General features: G+C 36.7%; 2 protein-coding genes across 3 annotated transcripts; one reads left to right on the forward strand and one right to left on the reverse strand.

Moving 5' to 3' along the window:
- Positions 1-3,996: 3,996 nt before the first annotated feature.
- LOC122010623 (auxin-responsive protein IAA27-like) lies at positions 3,997-4,667 on the reverse strand. Its single transcript, XM_042567141.1, has 2 exons — positions 4,593-4,667; positions 3,997-4,489 (listed from the first exon to the last, which is right to left on the reverse strand). The coding sequence occupies exon 2, from the start codon at positions 4,481-4,483 to the stop codon at positions 4,019-4,021; it is 465 nt and encodes a 154-aa protein (XP_042423075.1). The 5' UTR covers positions 4,484-4,489; positions 4,593-4,667; the 3' UTR covers positions 3,997-4,018.
- A 16,397-nt stretch (positions 4,668-21,064) lies between these two features.
- On the forward strand, positions 21,065-21,931 carry LOC122010644 (36.4 kDa proline-rich protein-like). Of its 2 annotated transcripts, none has more exons than XM_042567162.1 (2): positions 21,065-21,594; positions 21,709-21,931. In XM_042567162.1, the coding sequence occupies exon 1, from the start codon at positions 21,110-21,112 to the stop codon at positions 21,581-21,583; it is 474 nt and encodes a 157-aa protein (XP_042423096.1). In that variant the 5' UTR covers positions 21,065-21,109; the 3' UTR covers positions 21,584-21,594; positions 21,709-21,931. The 2 variants fall into 2 exon arrangements, with proteins under 2 accessions (XP_042423096.1, XP_042423092.1); XM_042567158.1 differs by having other exon boundaries at positions 21,066-21,612.
- Positions 21,932-21,933: the final 2 nt, after the last annotated feature.

Below are 21,933 nucleotides of genomic sequence, written 5' to 3' on the forward strand. Positions count from 1 at the left end.
GATAAACATTCATCAATTATCTCAACCACATCATATAGTGATAGATCTATGAATAACAAGTTCAAATCTAACCCTTGCATCCTTTTGGGAGGCAATCTAATTTGATAAACGAGCAAAAAGATGATTTACTCAAAATTAGTTTGCATTTGTAAAAAACAATATCACTTCTGATACTTTATTTTATACATTTTATCAGTTAAAAGGAAAAAAATACACTTACCACATTGAACACAACAGGGACCTCTTTACCTGGAGACAAATTCATGTTCAGAAATAGATACTGAGACAAATCAAATTAATAGATCTGTAAATATTAGTGGAACTGTTTCTTTCGTTTTCGGTTACTTGTTTCAAGATCATGCCAAGGATGGGCAGCCACTGATCTCTTGGACAATGACGACAATATCCTTTCATTCAACTTTGGAGCTGCAACGTTCTCCTGTTGTCCGCTCATATTTCTACATACATAACAACATAATAAGGAGTATTTGAGGAGATTGCAAGAGTTTATTGATAACAAAAGTCCAAGGTAACTCATGATCCATGAAAAAAATATATAGAGAGAAAACAAAAAACTAGCAATCTGGAAGTTTTGTGCCTTGGCATTATCAGAATGAAAGTTTAGTAATATGATAGCTGACGTCAAATAGAATTGCAAATCCAAAAGATGGTCATTTGCTCCCCTATTATGGAAGTTAATTAACAATTGAACTTGTATCCAACAAATTAAAGAATGAAAAATTACTGGACAAGTTGGAAAATATGTTATTGTTTCATTTTTATGCTCGCATAATCATTGTGGTACTAATGAACCGTATACAAATTACAGGGCACTAATTGGATAATCAACCAACTGCTTGCATTTAAAGCAATGTAGAAGGTTTCATCACTTAAAAAGACCTCATAAAAACAAGTCCTTCATCAAGTTCACCAGCATTACTACAGCAGATCGATAATTCACGAATAGTTTAATGATTTTAATGCAAGTAAATGATCAAAATCAAGACTAAAAGAGATTAAAGCAAGAACCGGAACCGAGAGTACAATGCTTTTACCTTGACGAAGGAATTGGAAGCGATGAGATAGAACCAACAATTGAGTTATTGGAGATGGATACCAGCCATTCCCTATGACCTTGATGACTATTATCACCATCATGGACTTTCATTGCTACTTGAAGGGGTTGCAGCCCATCCTTGAGATCTTCACTGATCAAACCTTTGTAAACTCTACCAAATCCTCCAACACCCAAAACATGATCCTGCCTAAAATTCCCAACTTATTACTGAAAATGCCATACTAATTAACTCATGCCATACTAATTAATATCTATAACATGCCATACTAATTAACTCATGTATCTTGACATCTACATACTGAAAATGGCTCCATATCATATCTATAAATGGGATGTCCCTTGCTGTCAGATTCTAATTGCTTTCTCTCATAATTCCTTGGTCGAATTACTTCTTCTTCAAGTAGTTTCCACCTTTCAGAAAACGGCAACTACACCACCCAGAAAAAGCAACATGAGATAACTCTTGACACACTTAGCATATACAGTGGAAATTCATGACACAGACATGTATTGAAATTGTAATCACTAGAAAAGAATAGGATTTGAGTTGGTAGAGAAGGATAAAAATGAAAACTGTATGGCACGAGACTAGATGATAACTAAATAGGTCATAGGCTAGAACAGTAAGGTCATAGCAAAATATAGTAATACACAAAGTTACAGACATCTGGAGATGTTTTAAAATACATCTTTTACATCAATGTTTCAAAGGGAAGGAATGATAAAAGCTTTTGGTTGCTCATTCTAAAATGCAAACCAGCCAAAACATGGTTACATGGGAATTTAAGATGGAAACACAATATTAGATGGAAACACAATATATGTAAACCAATAGATTGTTTGTTCCAAAAATCCAAATATACATTCATAATTTTGCAGATTTGAACATTGAAACACAATGAACTACTAGCTGTCTTTCACATCAGGCTAAAGATGTTAAATAAATAAGGTATGTATACACACACACACACACACACACACACACACACACACACACACACACACACACACACACACACACACACACACACATATATATATATATATATATATATTGACAAGGATAAAGACACACCTGTTAAGAGAAATTGGATGTGAACCAGGAAATTGTGGGTTTGTTCTTCCCTAATAACCAAGAATAAGAAACATAGAACTAATAAGAAATAAAATATAAATGAGTTAATACGATCAAATAAAACCACAGCAAATAAGACCAAATCGCATTGTGAAAATGTGACTGTTAATTGAAAATTTTAGTAGGGTTGGATCTAAAGTATAACTATATTAGTTACCAAAATAACAGGTACTTGTGAATCAATAAATAACAGAGGCTCCCTGACTGATTATGTATAACAGATTCATAAAGGTTTGAAAAATAAAATTCATAAAGAAAGACCATAAAAGAAAAGTGGCAAACTGAGAAAAAACTGAATCATAAATCAAGAGGTGCTAGAAGAAGGAAAAAAAAGTAGAGCTTATGATCTAAAATTCCAGTGTAATTGCAGCAACTTCCTATTACAGATGTAGTATTATTTAATGACCATTTAATGTGGATAATATAATTGAAAGAAATAACAACTATTACAAGGTGAAGTATCCATACCGTAGGCGGCATTAAATCAAGGAATTGGTAATAGAGGTGGCGCATTGCATCTTGCTGATCATAAGGTATTGCATCACCTAGAACATCATCATTTGTTAAAATTTTAATATCCACATTCTCCTGAAAAAGAAAGCAGGTGTAAACTTCAACATTCACCAAAATTGAAAAGATTATTGATAGTACAGTGCCTCTACTGACTGCTAAACCCACACAAAGAATAATAAAAATAGAGTCTTGTGTAAAGGATATCCATGACATATATACATACATTTTATAACTGACACGATATGATGTCAATACCTCATCAAAGGTCTAATTATCCATGTAACAATTAACATTCTAGAGTAGATAACAAATACTAAAACCATATAAAATGTGAAATAAATCTTCAAGAAGAATGAGACCTTTTGAGAAAAAAAACAGAAAGGCATATTTTCTGATACCATTAAAGAATTTTGTCATTTATCGTCAAAGAAATCATCTAATATCAAATTATCAATTAATGGTGATAATGAACTTTAATTTTTCTTGTATTCCAATACACTACTGTACTTCCAGCAGAATCAAATTGCTTATTTCCAGATGAATAGGCGCAAACATAAAAATTAGTAAATTAAAATTAAAAAAACTAATGAGATGCTAAACGACACAAAAAAAAGTTATGCTTAAATGTCTTGCTTTAGTAATGTCATACCTTTAAGAGTCTGGTTCAGTAATAGTTTACAAGTAGGAACAAGAAAAAAAGTAAGCATTCATATACATCTGACTATTAAATGAATGCTTTAGTTTAAAGTAATTGATTAAATTACTTTATGATTTCAGTATCAAAACACTCAAGTCTAGAAACCCAGAAGTAGACAAAACTTGAATACATATGTTAACGTCCAAGGGAAGATCTTAGTCTCTCAAAAGCATACATAATATTTTACATAAAGTAATTGATTAAATTCCTTGCTTAGTAATGTCATTTCATGGATACAAAGATCCTGGCGCCGAGAAAAAAATCGATTCTTCCTATTAAATGAATGGCAGAGTTTATACCATTGCAAACCCTTGTTGAACCACAAACCACCAAACGGATGTCACCCAGATTCTACGTTTGTGCACCCAAAAAAGACTCTATTTTCACCGAACGTAAGGAAGAAGGAGAAAAACAGCGAAGAGCAAACAAGAAAAAGAAAAAAATCAGTGAAATGGCGAGGGAAATTATAACAAATTCGATTAAAAGATCCAAGCTATGCCAAAAGGGGGAAAAAAAAGAAACAAAAAACAGAAACCAGAACGCATGAAGATTTATGAATCTATGAAAGAAAAATCTAGGATCATTTTTATCACACTTACTTCGCTGCAGGAGCTACCGGACTATCATTCCCAACAGAACCACAGCCCTTCGGGGTGACCTTCCGCTCCTGCCCAGCCGCTTTCACCGCTAGGTCCTTCCCCACATTCCCTTGCCCAGAAAGCTGCCCTGCACTGCCACCGGACGCAACCTCCCCTCTCCCCGAAAACAAGCCGCCACCTTTTACCGAGTTCACTTCAGATCCGCCACCTTCGGCGGCAAATCCCCACGTCCCGCCCCCATCGTTGGCGTCGGAGAACCCCCTCTTAGCACCGAAGACGAAGCTCTTGGGGAGCAAATCCAGGGTGAGCCCGATCTTCTCCACGCGGTGGGGCGACTCTGACCCAGGCAGCCCCAACCTGAGTTCCGTGGCCTTGAGGTTCAGAACCCCTCCCTCGACTCCGCCGGCAGAGGAGTTCCGCTCCGACAGACCTATGTAATCATGCTCCACCGTCGACGACATCAACCTCTGCATAGAGAACAGGAGATCATCAAACTGCTGAAGATTCAAAGGTAGTCGAACAAACAATCGCAAAGGGCAGAGGAGTAAAAACAAAAAAAAACGAAGACACCTTTGCGTCTGGTTTTGCTGATCGTTAGCAGCTTCCTCTTCCTCCTACATTAGACACTTTGGGCTTATCGTTAGCCCATATCCGTCGGAGAGGGAGGCGACGACGACCGACAAGAGATCAAGGGACGACGCCTTCTCGGAACCTATCTGCATCTTGACGGATCGAGCGGTGAATCGGAAGCACAGATCTCCGATCTCTGTTTCTGTCTGCTTCGAATTGGGAGAATAAAGGAGGTCGAGATTGGGTCGGCGATGGGAGGGGAGGAGAAGATAGAGGCGGAGAAGGTGAGTCGCCCGAAGACGGCTCTCTCTCTCTACCTCCCGTGGACGACATCATATAGGGTTAGGTTAGAGGGAAGAGTTGAAAATTTTAGCTAAGTATTGGTGGGAAAATTATCATAGACATCAGATTTTAAAAACCGATATTAAAATCGGTGACTATTAACGAAAAAACGGACGCTTATAGACATCGCCTAAAAAATCGATGTCTATGAGCGAAAATCTGCGCTCATAGACACCGATTTTTGGAAAAACCGGTGTAAAATACTCAAAGACATCGGTTTTTGCTTAAAACCGTTGTTGTTCCACTGATGTCTATGAGGATTTTTGTTGTAGTGATCAGAAGGCGATCAGTGGCCTTCCCTTACCAGACTGACCTGATCGGTCCCCGAACCGATCAGGGATCCTTCTGATCGGTCTGTAGACCGATCAGTGTCTGATACTGAAGTTTCTCCAGGAATTTCAGTAACTGAAATTCGTAGAGGTGTTCGATAGAAGTTTTTCCAGTAAAACTTCCAAGTCCAGTACCTAGACCCTGAAGAATCTACAAGCAAATCTATTTCCTAAAGATTATGGTCTGAGATTGTTTATAGCCCGAGAGTTTCAGACATTTCGAAAAACAGACAACTCAAGGCTTGAGAATTGAAATTTCCCGACTTTGTTATGTACAGTTTCAAATTTGTCAAAATATATTCAAATTGCTATCATTACTTCAATAGCTTGTCTTATTTTCAATCAGAATCATGAACGGTATCGATCAAAAATATCAATCAACTCATTAACCAAGGTTAGATAAAATCTAGGTAAAATCACAACCAAGTTTCCTTGGTTGGAATATATGAGTAAGATCTAGGAACCAAATACACATGAATTATGTAATGGTCTTCCCCATACTCAATTTATGTCTCTTTAACCTAATTATTCAAGGGATGCATGATACATTTTGAATAATTCGGCTGATCCTAGCATCTCACCCCATTTCTAGCAAACAAAAATCATTTGTTAACCTTATAGTTTGTGTGAGATGTTCCCAAGTTGCCCAAATTAATTTCCCCTTTTTTTTCTTACCGTTTTAATTGTCCTTATTGATCATAATGGGGTCCTAATGGCCTATTGAGCCAAACACATTCCCAATTCTCTCCTCAAATGACTAAATTCATTTTCCGGAAGAGGTTTGGTGAAAATATCGGCTAGGTTTGACTTTGACTCAACATATGTGAGTGCAATGTGTCCCCTAACTACGTGATCTCTAATGAAGTGATGACGCACTTCAATATGTTTGGTCCTTGAATGATGGACTGGATTTTTTGTTAGGTTTATTGTGCTGATGTTGTCACACAACACTTGCACTCCCTTATACGAAAGCCCATAATCTTCTAGGGTGTGGATCATCCACAACAATTGTGATACACTCTCTCCCATGACAATGTATTCAGCCTCGGTTGTGGAGAGAGCAACGCAATGTTGCTTCTGACTTGACCAACTAACCAATGATGAACCTAAAAATTGGCAACCCCCACTGGTGCTTTTCCGATCCAATTTGCACCCAGCATAATCAGAGTCGGTATAACCTATCAAGTCAAAAGATTCCGTACGAGGGTACCATAGACCTACTCTAATTGTGCCCTTAAGGTATCCCAGAATTTTATTAACTGTAATTAAATGAGATTCCTTGGCACATACTTGATATCTAGCGCACATGCCCACAGCAAAAAGTATGTCCGGTCGACTAGCTGTGAGATATAGAAGACTACCAATCATGCTTCTATATTGCGTTAGATCAACTGGTTTTCCATTCTCATCATTGTCAAGGCGAATGTTCGTCGCTATTGGAGTGGATACTTCCTTAGAGTCACTCATTTTGAATTTCTTGAGCATCTCTTGAGTGTACTTCGTCTGATGGACATAAATGTCATCTCGAGTTTGTTTAATTTCAAGTCCAAGGAAGAATGTCAATTCTCCCACCAGACTCATCTCAAACTCACTTTCCATGTGAGTGATAAATTCATTCAAGTAGCCCTTGTTATTTGAGCCACAAATTATGTCATCGACATACACCTGGGCTACAAATATGTTTTCACCATCTCTACGCAGAAATAGTGTTGGATCTATTTGACCTCTTACAAAGTCCTTTTCTAGTAAGTAAGTTGACAACCTTTCGTACCAAGCTCGAGGTGCTTGTTTAAGCCCATAAAGAGCTTTCTTGAGCTTGTACACGTGGTTTGGAGCTTCGGTATTCACAAACCCCGGTGGTTGTTCAACATAGACCTCTTCTTTAATGAAACCATTTAAGAAGGCCGATTTAACGTCCATTTGATAGAGCTTGAAGCCTCTATGTGCAGCAAAAGCTAACATTAAACAAATGGACTCTAATCGAGCCACGGGAGCATAGGTCTCATCATAATCGAGGCCTTCGACTTGACTATAGCCTTTGGCTACAAGTCTTGCCTTGTTTCTTACGACTTCTCCCTTTTGGTTCAACTTATTTTTGAAGACCCATTTGGTTCCAATAATGGTGGTCTTCTTAGGTCTAGGAACTAAGTCCCACACTTGGCTCCTTTCAAATTGACCTAACTCATCTTGCATAGCTATGATCCAATCAGGATCGTGCAATGCCTCATCAACTAATTTTGGTTCGATTTCTGAGATCAAGGCGACCTCATTAGACTCATTTCTAAAGAATGACCAAGTCCTAACCCCTTGTTGAATGTCTCCCATAATCTGGTCTTGGGGATGACTAGAGACTATCTTAGACTGCCTTGGTGTTGGCGGTGCCTCATGAATGGTCTCACTAGACACAGGCAAGGGCTCAGTATCAGATAAAGGATCAGACTGAGCCCTCTCTTGCCTTTGCTCATCATCATCGAAGTCAATTTCGACTCTTCCTATGTCTTGATTATTTAAACTTAGATTTCTAAGTTCAAATTGAATTTCTCCTACATCCCTTGATTGATCATTTGATTTAGGAATTTCTTCAAATGCTACATCCGAGGACTCTTCAATCAATTTAGTCCTATTGTTGTAGACTCGATAGGCCTTGCTGGTGAGAGAGTACTCAACCAGTATCCCTTCATCAACCTTAGCTGTGAACTTTCCAAGACGATCCTTGGTGTTCAAGATAAACACCTTACAACCAAACACCCTAAGATGTTTAATTGTAGAGGGTCTCCCAAACCAAAGTTCATGGGGAGTCTTTCCTAAAAACCTATGTATCAAGACTCGATTTTGCACGTAGCAAGCGGTATTTACAGCTTCAGCCCATAAGTAGCTCGGTAGTGAGTATTCATTGAGCATGCTTCGTGCAGCCTCTTGCAAGACTCGGTTCTTTCTCTCCACAACTCCATTTTGTTGTGGGGTCCTTGGAGTAGAGAACTCATGCCTATATCCTTTTTCTTGACAAAATTCTAAAAATCTATGGTTTTGAAATTCTCCACCATGATCACTTCTAATTGTTTTAATTGTTGTTGATTTTTCATTTTCAGTTCTTCTACAAAAAGAAACAAAAACATCTATGGTTTGATCCTTATTTTTCAAAAAGAAAATCCATGTATATCTAGTAAAATCATCAATGATCACTAAGCAGTATCTACTTCCATTCAATGAAATAACATTACTGCAATCAAACAAATTCATATGCAATAAATCTAAAGCAGTAGATGTACTTACAGCGCTTTTACCTTTATGAGACGCTTTTGTTTGCTTACCCTTTTGACATGCATCACATAATTTTGTCTTTTGGTACTTGATGCTTGGTAAGTGTCGCACTAATCCTTTGTTGGCTAGCTTTCGAATATTCTTCATGTTCACATGGGTCAACCTCCTATGCCACAGCCATGATTCTTCTTCTTTTGACATGAAACACTTAGCAGAGGCATTAGTAGCACTTTTAAAAGATATTTGGTAAATGTTGTCTACCCTTGTGCCTACTAGTACCGTGTCAAGTGTGTCAATGTGTTTGACCAGACATTGACTTGAATGAAACTCAATTGTGTAACCCGTATCACACAATTGGCTGACACTTAGGAGATTAAAGGTCATCCCCTTGACTAGAAGGACATTTTTGATTTGGAGACATTCGGATATATGAATATCTCCAACTCCTATCACCTTAAGACTACCATTATTACCAAAGGATACATTACCTCTATTTTTGTTTTGAAGGGTAGTAAAGAGTGACTTGTCCCCGGTCATGTGCTTGGAGCATCCACTATCAACAAACCAAGTTGATAGATGCTCCCCCTTGACAAATGCCTACAAGACACGAAAGATAGATGTTTTAGGTACCCAAATCTTGGGACCTAATGCATCTACAATGAAAGACCTAGGAACCCATGCCTTGGTCACACCCTTCCTAGTCTCATGAACCCTAGAAGCATGTGATCTATGAAATTGGGTTCTAGACACTAAGGAAATGAAACTAGACTCCTTAGGTTGATATCCTAATCCAGCCTTGTTGTAGACCGCCCTTTGGGCATTTAGAATCATATCTAAGGTCTTAGAGCTAGTTGAGAATTTCTCAAGCATTTTCTTGAGTTTCTCAACTTCACTCTTTAGGGCTTTGTTTTCATCCTCAAGAAGCTCTTGATGTAGGTCATCAACCTCATCTTCCCTAAGAGTCTTCAAGTGTTCTACTTCATCTTTTAATGATTTGATTTCAGTTTTGATTTCTTAAGCAAAGTAGATAAATGTGCAATAGTTTTATAGCATTTTTCTAAGTGAGGAGAAGTTACCTCTTCATCATCCGAAGATGATGAAGCCGCGGCTGATGTATCACTTCCGGAATCCGATTCCTCCCTTGCCATGAGTGCTAATTGACGAGTGCTTTTCTCCTTCTTCGCTTCCTCCTATGAGCTTGAGGAGGATTCATCCCAAGTAGCTTTTAGAGCTTTCTTCTTCTTGGCCCTTTCCTCCTTCTTCTTGAGTTTTGGACACTCGCTCCGATAGTGTCCTTTCTTGCTACAGTCATAACACGTAACATTAGTCTTATCAACATTTTGATCAATAGACTTACCTTTCCCTTTGTATCTCCGGCTCCTTCTCATGATTCTTCTCACGAAGTTGGCCATCTCGCTTGATGATGATCCACCTTCATCATCGAACTCGGAGGAGGATGAGGATGTAGGACTTTCTTTCTCCTTCTTCTTTTCTTTCTTCCTTCTTCCATCCTTTCTCTTTTCTCCTGTAACTAAGGCAATACCTTTCTCTTTTTGACCCTTGTTAGCAAGTTCATGAAGTTCTATTTCACAAAAGAATTCATCTAATTTAACAATTGAAAGGTCCTTGGAGACCTTGTAGGCATCTACCATAGATGACCACAAGGTATTCCTCGAAAAGGCTTTGAGAGCGTACCTTACAAGATCGTGATTCTCTACGCGTTCATCTACGGAATGAAGACCATTGATGATCTCTTTGAACCTTCCATGTAGTTCACTTACCGTTTCATTCTCCTTCATGGTGAGATTTTGTAGTTGGTTTAGGAACAAGTCTCTCTTGGCGATCCGAGAGTCTCGGGTTCCTTCTTGGAGCTCGATGAGCTTGTTCCATAAATATTTTGCACTCACAAATGGGTCTACCTTGACAAGTTGATCTTTGGCTATCCCACATTATAGAGTGACCACCGCCTTGGCATCGGCTTGTCCTTTGCGAGTTTGCTCGGCGGACCACCTTGACGATTCTAGTTCCTTACCTTCTTCGTCCTTCGGAGGTGTGAACCCTTCCTTGACCGAGAACCACATGGAGATGTCGGTCTTGAGATAGTACTCCATACGGCTCTTCCAATATTGGAAGTCCGCTCCGTCGAAGTAGGGTGGACGATTGGTGCTAAAACCTTCCTTCATAGCCATCTTCTTGCTCTTTAGGGTGTTAGTCCGAATGAAGAGCACCTTGCTCTGATACCACTTGTTAGGACCTTCGGATGGCTAGAGAGGGGGGTGTGAATAGCCTCCTTTAAAAACTTAAACAATCTTCTCACAAAAGTTTGTTAGCACAGCGGAAATAAGCAAAAGAACAACTAATACAAGGAGAAGAAACAACCCACAACTAACACAAGTATGTACGAGGTTCGGGGATAACTTGCCAAACCTCTCTTCTTCCTTCTTCTTATTCTGCTTTCTCACTGTCTTCAGCCAGAGCTGAATCACTGTCACCTGTATCGAATCACTGCGACCAACTCAGGCATCGCCAATCACTCTTCCTCCTCATCTGGTTCTCTGAACTCACACCAATACCATCCATAGTCTTCACTGGTGTCTCTGAGCTCGAACCAATAAGCAAGAGTCAAGCTGTTGCCAACTGATCGCAGCCAGTGAGTGTTGACGCTCCAATTGCACCATTTGCAGCGAAACACAGCAGAAAGAGCACTTGGTCTTATTCTTCTGATGGAGCTTAATTTGAAATTGAGCATTGGCACGACACCTGCAACCTGCAACTCAAAAATCTCACAGCAGATGATTTGATCAGGTGAATCAGAAATCGCAGAGAAACAGCAGAAGACAAACGACATCATTGTGGATCGGTCATCAGACCGATCCATAGCCCTCTGGACCGATCAGGACATCTCCTGATCAGTCTAGGATGATTCTGATCGGTCTGTGGACCGATCAGCCTATAGGTGGATCGGTCCACAGACCGATCCCCCCTATCACTCTGAACCCCATCGCATCCCATCTCTTCTTACTGATCGGTCACCAGACCGATCAGATAACCTCACAGATTGCTTCTGTGTGGTTACTGATCGGTCACGAGACCGATAAGATAATCCACAGATTGCTCCTGTGTGGTTACTGATCGGTCACGAGACCGATTAGATGACTAATGTATCACTGGATCGGTGTACAGACCAATCCAGACAACCAAAGTATCACTGGATCGGTCAACAGACCGATCCAATGCTTCTGTTGGTTTTAGAGCTTCCCAGCCCTAAACCCTAACGTCTTCCTGGTCCAGAAAATGAGCTACCGAGCCCTCTCTGACTTCCACATCCGGTCCAGAGAACGAGCTACCGAGCCCTCTCTGACCTAGTCCGGAGAACGAGCTGCCGAGCCCTCTCCGACTTCGTCCGATCCAGAGAACGAGCTACCGAGCCCTCTCTGACCTAGTCTAGAGAACGAGCTACCGAGCCCTCTCCGACTTCGTCCGGTCCAGAGAACGAGCTACCGAGCCCTCTCTGACCTAGTCCGGAGAATGAGCTGCCGAGCCCTCTCTGACCTAGTCCGGAGAATGAGCTGCCGAGCCCTCTCCGACTTCGCGTGCCAAGTATCCGTACTTGGACTTTTCCTCTCCACATGATCAACCTTGATCATTAATCAGTCTGAGTTTAATTAATATCTGATACAAACTTAAATCAGTGTCAACATCAAAACAACAGCCAGGTCAGACTGTATTAACAGCATCTTCTTTCTACTCCTATTATTTTACTGATACTATGCAAATAAGACATTGCAAGTGTCCTAAAAATTCTAATGATGCTTCTCAGTTGACAGACCCATCAATATTTTCTATTTTCAAGTTTTCTGGTAAGCCAATGGGTGCATTGCTTTCTAGATGGTTAATCCAAGAAGAATACCATGCTATAAGAACATAAATACTCTTAAACTGTAAAGAGGTTAAACCATACATAAAATAAGTTAACTTTTCTAGTTAAACATATATCATCCGTTTAATTATTTTGCTTGATATCCTAATTTTTATATAATTACCTACTTTCACAACTTGTATGAACAACAACTATATCTACAAAATCTATCAATTGGTGTAAGTGATGTAGCTTCAAAGTTAGAGACTGAATTTGCATTATGATTTCAAATATATGTAAGTTAGAGAATATGTAAAAATTTTTAGTTCATATCTATTAAGAAGTATCTTAATTTATATCATAACTATTTTTATAGGTGAAAGACCGTAGAATATCAAATGTACAAGATGATATAACAATGAATATTACATCAGGACCGCTCCATAAAATAAAGGTATACTCTGGTTACTATGTTAATGACCTCAAATTCTACGTGACATAATGAGATTCACGGAGATTAACCTATAATTCTGGTATTTGCGTTCAAGGATCTATGGGCAATAATAATACTGAGTTTGATTACTATGGTATACTTGATGAAATCATAAAGATTGAATACCTTACATTACCTATAAAGAGGTATGTATTGTTCAAATGTTCACATTATGATCCGACCCTAAGAATAGGTACCAAAATACATCTAAATTATAATTTAGTTGAGGTTAATGCAAATAAAAGATTCAACAAGTTTTAACCTTTTATTTTCGGGATATAAGCGGATCAAGTTTTCTATTTTGAATATCCTACGAAGAGAAGAAGATCTAGTGAATGATTGTCTATTTATCAAATCAAGCCTCGCTCAACCATAAAGATGTCAAACACAATCATTGCTCAAAACCATGATACATTTCAGAATGATAGAGTGGAGAGACATTCAGTTGATTCACAACTTCAATCCACTTTTAAATTACTTATAGATTTTAATGTTGCTTATGAGGAGATAGATGATGGAGAGATGTCCAGCAGTGAAGATTTTGCTGAACTAATATATTCTAGTGATTAGCACTTAGAAACTGTTAATGTTGATTAGTCAAATGTTAATAATAATTATTGAATATTAGCATTATCGTTCATCAAGTTATGCTTCCATATTATTTTATATTTATATTATCAAGTCAATCAACTTTATTATGATGTATTGTAATATAATTTAGTAGACAATATTATAGTTGAGCAGCAGATAGTAGCACTCCGTAGCTACAAGGTTCTACGAGTTGTTGGAGACTTGTAAATATTTTTTGTTATTAACAATTCAAGTTCATATATCACTTACTTTATAATATTTCTTATACCCTAATTATTTTTCTTACATGTTTACGCCTGATGGTCATAGAGTTACCACATATATCACAAACAAATTCAAGGAACAAGTCTACCCTTTTGGTACTGCATGGAGGCATGTAGACCAAAAGACAAAGCTATTTTATTATAACGAATTTGTCATAAATATACATAATATGCTTTGTATTCTGTAATACATTGATCCTTTAATATACTAAAGGTTTAATTCAACTTATAATTGTAAAAAAGATATATATGGGAGGAAGGTTAAGAGCAATAATTTAAAGATACTTGGAATAGTTATTATTCTAAATTTTATAGAAACCTTCTTTATTATATAAGAAAGAAGGGCACCAAGCCAGTGTATGTGCATTTATTATATGTGAAAGAAGGGCACCAAGCCAGTGTATGTGCCAGTCGAGATATGGAGTGCATGGACAATCACCTGGATTGTAGAAAGGTATCAAGCAAATGCTGAAAAGGCTAGAGAAAATAAAAATAAAGAGTCAGGTGATCCGAGCACCAAAATGGCTATGCATACGTCAGGTTCCAAATCTATTATTGAGCATGTCATGGATCTGATAAGTTTAATTTAAAGTTAAATAAGTAATTTTGTATTTATTATTAAATTTATGTAATTTTGTCCTAAATTACTTATATATCTAGGAATGTGAACTAGCCCGCCAACTTATTTGTATGAAGGTCTTTTTTAAAACTCACAAGAATAAGGATGGCACATTTGTCGATACTAGATCGAAGACTATATACGTAAGATTATTACTTTATTATATTTAATTGTATCTATCTTGATTAACTTTAATAATTATGATCAAATTGAATAATATTCATATTATATTTTTCTAAACAGGATCAAATGCTAGATAAAGTAACTCAGACATCTCAGCCACCAGCAGAGGGAGGGAGAGATTCATAGTCTCTATCCATTGAGGCACTGAATGAGATTTATTATGATGTTATTGGTGGATAAACAAAAAACTCCAACCTCTACGATCTTGGCTCTTAGACCAAAGTTGCATTTGATCATTTGAGGACTCTTAGGGATCATGATGGTTCCTCTTCCTCTTCTTCTTATGAGGTACATTTTTTAAGATAAAAAAATTAAGAACTACACACTCAAATTACTTCAATGGATAAGAAGATGGGACAATGGATGACTACTAAGACACAAAGGAGAGCTAAGGAGGATCGGAAGCGACGTGAGGATGATGATGCTCTCATGGCTCATATGTGACAATTCATAACTAATGTATCCCCACTAACAGTTCCATTTGATTTTGATTCAAAATCCATTAAATCATGTTGATTAGTTTTTTCTGAGGTTTGTTAAACTAAAACTCATTTTTTTTATTATACATAAATTATGCAAAATATATTTATCATACAAAAATTAGCTAATTTATAAATATTATATTACTATATGTTTCAAGAGTCCAAGCCTATATATTGACATTAATAATCATCATTTCCTCATTTCTTTTATCCAGATATCAAAATTAGTTATACATATATGATATCAATCATTGTATTGGACTTTCTACTAGAGATTTTTATATTATTATTTTATATATGAATGTACTATTCGAATTATGGATTATGGATTATGGATCATGGGTAATGTAGTTTTTTTCTATTACTTTGTTTTTATGAATATTTTATTATTAGATTATGTTTAGATTTTTTTTGTTTTAATGATTATGATTGTTTCTATTATGGATTGTGAAATATGTTTGTATTGTGAAAATGTGTTTATATGTGTCGATTGTGAAATGTGATTGCATGAATGAATGTAAATGTGATTCTATGGATTGTGAATGTTATCGATTATGATGGTTCCTTTATATATGAAAATTATAAACAAGACATGGCCTTATTCAAGTTTACTGATTTATTTTTTTTTTAAATCCCGACGGAATACTGACAGATTCATCGATTTTGTCAGTAAATATCAAAATGATTTACCGACAGAATCGGTGATTTCGTCGGTAAAATTCTAAAGGGATTATCGACAAAATCGTGTATTCCGTCGGTAATTCCTTTATAAATACACCGATGGAATATATTATTCCGTTGGTGATATTTACTACGGAAATAAATTTCTATCGAAAAACACCGACGGAGTTTATTTTCCATCGATAAATTATTTTTCGACAAATTATCTCTCAATAAAATATTTTTTGCATAAAGCATGCATTAGTTGTGTATTCATTGCATTATTGAAACTGAATAAAATCTGAAATATGCACAATTCCATTCATAAGCTTAACTTGCATTTGTTAATTGTTAGTTTTAGTTTAGTTTCAATTAATGAAATCAGCAACCCTTGGTTTTATGCATTTGATGTTTTGTGAATGTGTTCATTGTTGAATGTTGAATGTACCTCATGAGCTTTGCATTGTTAACCTATGTGAGATGTGGTTGAATATGAAGTGATTGGATAATTTGTTAGTGGAATAATTCGATTCAATGATACTAAATTGATCCTAATGAGTTGAGAAGAAGTGGAAAATGTTGGGATAAGAAACACATTCCTTAGAGCCATTTTAAATTGTTCTAGTGCACTTTTGAGGATTAGATGTATGCAAGATAAATTAGATTTTTGATTTGAATCAATTCTAGAATACTCACACAGTTACTAGTTATCCTTGGAAAAATACGACTTGGGACTCGTTGCTACAACACTTATCTTAAGTTTAATGAGTTTCAATTTTAATTAATTTGGAGCACCTCGTGACATGCAAAATGGCTTACACCAGTATACTTGACGAAATCATAAAGATTGAATATCTTACATTATCTATAAAGAGGTGTGTATTGTTCAAATATTCACATTATGATCCGACCCTAAGAATAGGTACCAAAATACATCTAAATTATAATTTAGTTGAGGTTAATGCAAATAAAAGATTCAACAAGTTTTAACCTTTTATTTTCGGGATATAAGCGGATCAAGTTTTCTATTTTGAATATCCTACGAAGAGAAGAATATCTAGTGAATGATTGTCTATTTATCAAATCAAGCCTCGCTCAACCATAAAGATGTCAAACACAATCATTGCTCAAAACCATGATACATTTCAGAATGATAGAGTGGAGAGACATTCAGTTGATTCACAACTTCAATTCACTTTTAAATTACTTATAGATTTTAATGTTGCTTATGAGGAGATAGATGATGGAGAGATGTCCAGCAGTGAAGATTTTGCTGAACTAATATATTCTAGTGATTAGCACTTAGAAACTGTTAATGTTGATTAGTCAAATGTTAATAATAATTATTGAATATTAGCATTATCGTTCATCAAGTTATGCTTCCATATTATTTTATATTTATATTATCAAGTCAATCAACTTTATTATGATGTGTTGTAATATAATTTAGTAGACAATATTATAGTTGAGCAGCAGATAGTAGCACTCCGTAGCTACAAGGTTCTACGAGTTGTTGGAGACTTGTAAATATTTTTTGTTATTAACAATTCAAGTTCATATATCACTTACTTTATAATATTTCTTATACCCTAATTATTTTTCTTACATGTTTACGCCTGATGGTCATAGAGTTACCACATATATCACGAGCAAATTCAAGGAATGAGTTTACCCTTTTGGTACTACATGGAGGCATGTAGACCAGAAGACGAAGTTATTTTATTATAACGAATTTGTCATAAAAATACATAATATGCTTTGTATTCTATAATACATTGATCCTTTAATATACTAAAGGTTTAATTCAACTTATAATTGTAGAAAAGATATATATGGGAGGAAGGTCAAGAGCAATAATTTAAAGATACTTGGAATAGTTATTATTCTAAACTTTACAGAAACCTTCTTTATTATATGAGAAAGAAGGGCACCAAGCCAGTGTATGTGCCAGTCAAGATATGGAGTGCATGGACAACCACCTGGATTGTAGAAAGGTATCAAGCAAATTCTGAAAAGGCTAGAGAAAATAGAAATAAAGAGTCAGGTGATCCGAGCACCGAAACGGCTAGGCATACGTCAGGTTCCAAATCTATTATTGAGCATGTCATGGATCTGATAAGTTTAATTTAAAGTTAAATAAGTAATTTTGTATTTATTATTAAATTTATATAATTTTGCCCTAAATTACTTATATATCTAGGAATGTGAACTAGCCCGCCAACTTACTTGTATGAAGGTTTTTTTTAAAACTCATAAGAATAAGGATGACACACTTGTCGATACTAGATCGAAGGCTATATACGTAAGATTATTACTTTATTATATTTAATTGTATCTATCTTGATTAACTTTAATAATTATGATCAAATTGAATAATATTCATATTATATTTTTCTAAACAGGATCAAATGCTAGATAAAGTAACTCAGACATCTCAGCCACCAGCAGAAGGAGGGGGAGATTCATAGTTTCTATCCATTGAGGCACTAAATGAGATTTATTATGATGTTATTGGTGGATGAACAAAAAACTCCAACCTCTACGATCTTGGCTCTTAGACCAAAGTTGCATTTGATCGTTTGAGGACTCTTAGGGATCATGATGGTTCCTCTTCCTCTTCTTCTTATGAGGTACATTTTTTAAGATAAAAAAAATCAAGAACTACACACTCAAATTACTTCAATGGATAAGAAGATGGGACAATTAATGGATGACTACTGAGACGCAAAGGAGAGCTAAGGAGGATCGGAAGCGACGTGAGGATGATGATGCTCTCATGGCTCATATGTGACAGTTCATAACTAATGTATCCCCACTAACAGTTCCATTTGATTTTGATTCAAAATCCATTAAATCATGTTGATTAATTTTTTCTGAGGTTTGTTAAACTAAAACTCATTTTTTTTATTATACATAAATTATGCAAAATATATTTATCATACAAAAATTAGCTAATTTATAAATATTATATTACTATATGTTTCAAGAGTCCAAGCCTATATATTGACATTAATAATCATCATTTCCTCATTTCTTTTATCCAGATATCAAAATTAGTTATACATATATGATATCAATCATTGAATTGGACTTTCTACTAGAGATTTTTATATTATTATTTTATATATGAATGTACTATTCGGATTATGGATTATGGATTATGGATTATGGATTATGGATCATGGGTAATGTAGTTTTTTTCTATTACTTTGTTTTTATGAATATTTTATTATTAGATTATGTTTAGATTTTTTTTTGTTTTAATGATTATGATTGTTTCTATTATGGATTGTGAAATATGTTTGTATTGTGAAAATGTGTTTATATGTGTCGATTGTGAAATGTGATTGCATGAATGAATGTAAATGTGATTCTATGGATTGTGAATGTTATCGATTATGATGGTTCCTTTATATATGAAAATTATAAACAAGACATGGCCTTATTCAAGTTTGCTGATTTATTTTTTTTTAAATCCCGACGGAATACTGACAGATTCATCGATTTTGTCAGTAAATATCAAAATGATTTACCGACAGAATCGGTGATTTCGTCGGTAAAATTCTAAAGGGATTATCGACAAAATTGTGTATTCCGTCCGTAATTCCTTTCTAAATACACCGATGGAATATATTATTCCGTTGGTGATATTTACTACGGAAATAAATTTCTGTCGAAAAACACCGACGGAGTTTATTTTCCATCGATAAATTATTTTTCGATAAATTATCTCTCAATAAAATATTTTTTGTCGTAATTCCATCACTAAACTCCTATACCGGCAGAATTACGATGGAAATTTTCGTCTATAAAACTATTTATTTTTATAGTGAAAGACGATTTCGGTGGAATTACGATGAAAATTTTCGTCTATAGAATTGTTTATTTTTATAGTGAAAGACGATTCATTTATCCCAACACATCCGTTAGCCCGTCGCCACCAACAAACTCTAGTTGTCCAAAAAAAAATGATAAAGCTAGTTAACCTATTGACTATCCCTAGGATGACCGATCTAGCCCACGGAAGTTTCCCACCAACCATCAGGATAAATCGGGAAGTATGCACGGTGGTCAGCCTAGAAATCTAACATCCTTTGATTGCGCTCTCTATTTAGAAGAAAATTTTCTATAAATATATTATAACTAGGGATCGAACTATGAATATCAGTGTAACAATACGAGGAGCATATCTCTTGGTCCACTTTTTTTGGACCAGGGGATAACCACTTGTAATTGTGGCTGGATTGTGACCACGATCCGACTGCAATTGGTTGTTATCCCTCCCTGAGTTCATCGTCCCTACCAGATTATAGTTTAGATCGGAGTGGTCGCTTAACGCCCAGCAACCTAGACACTTGTCCACATTCAGTAGCGAGGCCGTTCGCTTCGACTCAAACTATAATCTGGTGGGAAAGATGAACCTAGGGAAGGATTGTAACTAATTATAGTCAGAATTGTGACTACGATTCAATCATAATATGAGTGGTTCATCCCCTATCTATTTATTTATTTTTTACCAAGAGATCTGGAGAGGACAGTATAAATAAAACAAATGAAAATGATAATTCCAATTAGTTTCATTGATTATTCCTGAGATGACTAGCTCAACTTCACGGAAATTTTCCATCGGTCATCAGGTAAATCGAAAAGCGCACGCAGCGGTCAGCCAAAAGTCCAGCATCCTTTAATTACACCCTCGTTTGAAGAAAAAATTTCTATAAATATATTATAATTGAAGTTTAAACTACAAATACCTCAATGATAATCTAAATATCTTATCACAACACCGTAACTCCGGGGACAATATAAACCAAGCTTCATCAGGTGGCTCGTACGTAGCTTTCGGGAAGAAGCCATCTCGAGCTTTGATTAAAAAAGCAATTTATTTATTACTGTTTTTAAATTCCTTCAGCATCTGCTTCGTAAAGTGGGTTCATGTAAATTTTATTAAGGATACTTCTGCATTCTGCTCTTAAAAAAAAACAGCTGTAACTTGTGCAACGACAAAAGTTGCAGAATCACGTGTTTCCTTCGAAAGCTGCACCATCACGAACTCACTTTTAATTTTTATTCCTTTTTATTTCCCAACTTATAAATTGATATCCATTCTGCCAATCGGAACTAAAATCCTGTTTGCACTTGCTGCACTTTCCTGGATCCACCACTTTTATTGCTGCTCTACATTTTTTCATCATTTTGTTTTTTTCTTTCTGCTGAACACAAAATTGTTTTGCCCAATTAGCTGAGCTTCATATGTTCCAGCAGTAAAAATCCTACAATTCAGCAGATAATTTCTGAAAAATTACCATTCTCTTCACAATTCACAGTAATAAACACGTTCATCTAGAGACTTCGAATGATAACTGAGCTTATTGTTGTATATATACACTGATACACAAACAGCAAGCAAAGCAGAGTCGTTCCCAGCTTCTCCAATGGCGCCGCCGGCCAAGTCACGAGCGGCATCCCTCCTCCTCATGTCCCTCCTACTCACTTCCGCCGCATTCCCACCGCCGGCATCGGCCTGCGACACGTGTACGACCACACGCCCCAAGAAGCACCATCCCAAGCAGCGCTCGCCCCCGGAGGCCACTAGTCCGCCTGCCGTCGTCCCTCCACCAGCGGACGACGGCGACCCGGCGGCGAAGTGCTCGGTGGAGTACATTCTGAAGCTGGGGCTGTGCCTGGACGCGCTGGGGGGTCTGGTGCACGTGGGGCTGGGCCGGCCCTCGGAGAACGCCTGCTGCCCGGTGCTGGAGGGTCTGCTGGAGGCGGAGGCGGCAGCGTGCCTCTGCACCGCCATCAAGCTCAGGGTGCTCAACCTCGATATCTACATCCCCTTGGCTCTCCAGTTGCTGGTTACCTGCAGCAAGGATCCTGCCCCCGGTTACCTCTGCCCTCTCAACTGAAAGCTTACGGTGTAATTCCCAAGATTATGGCAAGAATTTTCATGGTTTAGAAGATTGATTAATTAGGTGCTGCTGGTTCTTGTTGTATTAGCTCGTGAACAATTCTTGTTTCCTGTTTTTTCTAGGTAGAGCACTCCATTACCCGTGTCATCTCAGTGCTCTTGCATCTGACGATGAATGGATTATGCGGTGTGGCAGACGCATTTTAGCTCGATTCCACTGTGTTTTCTTCTGCAAGTGAAAGATCTTATTTATCAAGCAAACTTTCCTCTTGCAGCATGTCTGATCTACAGTCATGTTGGATTTGATTAAAACAAGCTAAAATGTGTTAATCCTGTATTTTCGTCAGA

Source organism: Zingiber officinale, chromosome 1A (assembly GCF_018446385.1).
Source record: "Zingiber officinale cultivar Zhangliang chromosome 1A, Zo_v1.1, whole genome shotgun sequence".
Taxonomy (NCBI): Eukaryota; Viridiplantae; Streptophyta; class Magnoliopsida; order Zingiberales; family Zingiberaceae; genus Zingiber; species Zingiber officinale.

Excerpts from the sequence above, each read along its gene's own strand:
- LOC122010623 (XM_042567141.1), bottom strand. The coding sequence starts at position 4,483 with ATGTCGTCGACGGTGGAGCATGATTACATAGGTCTGTCGGAGCGGAAC.
- LOC122010644 (XM_042567162.1), top strand. The coding sequence starts at position 21,110 with ATGGCGCCGCCGGCCAAGTCACGAGCGGCATCCCTCCTCCTCATGTCC.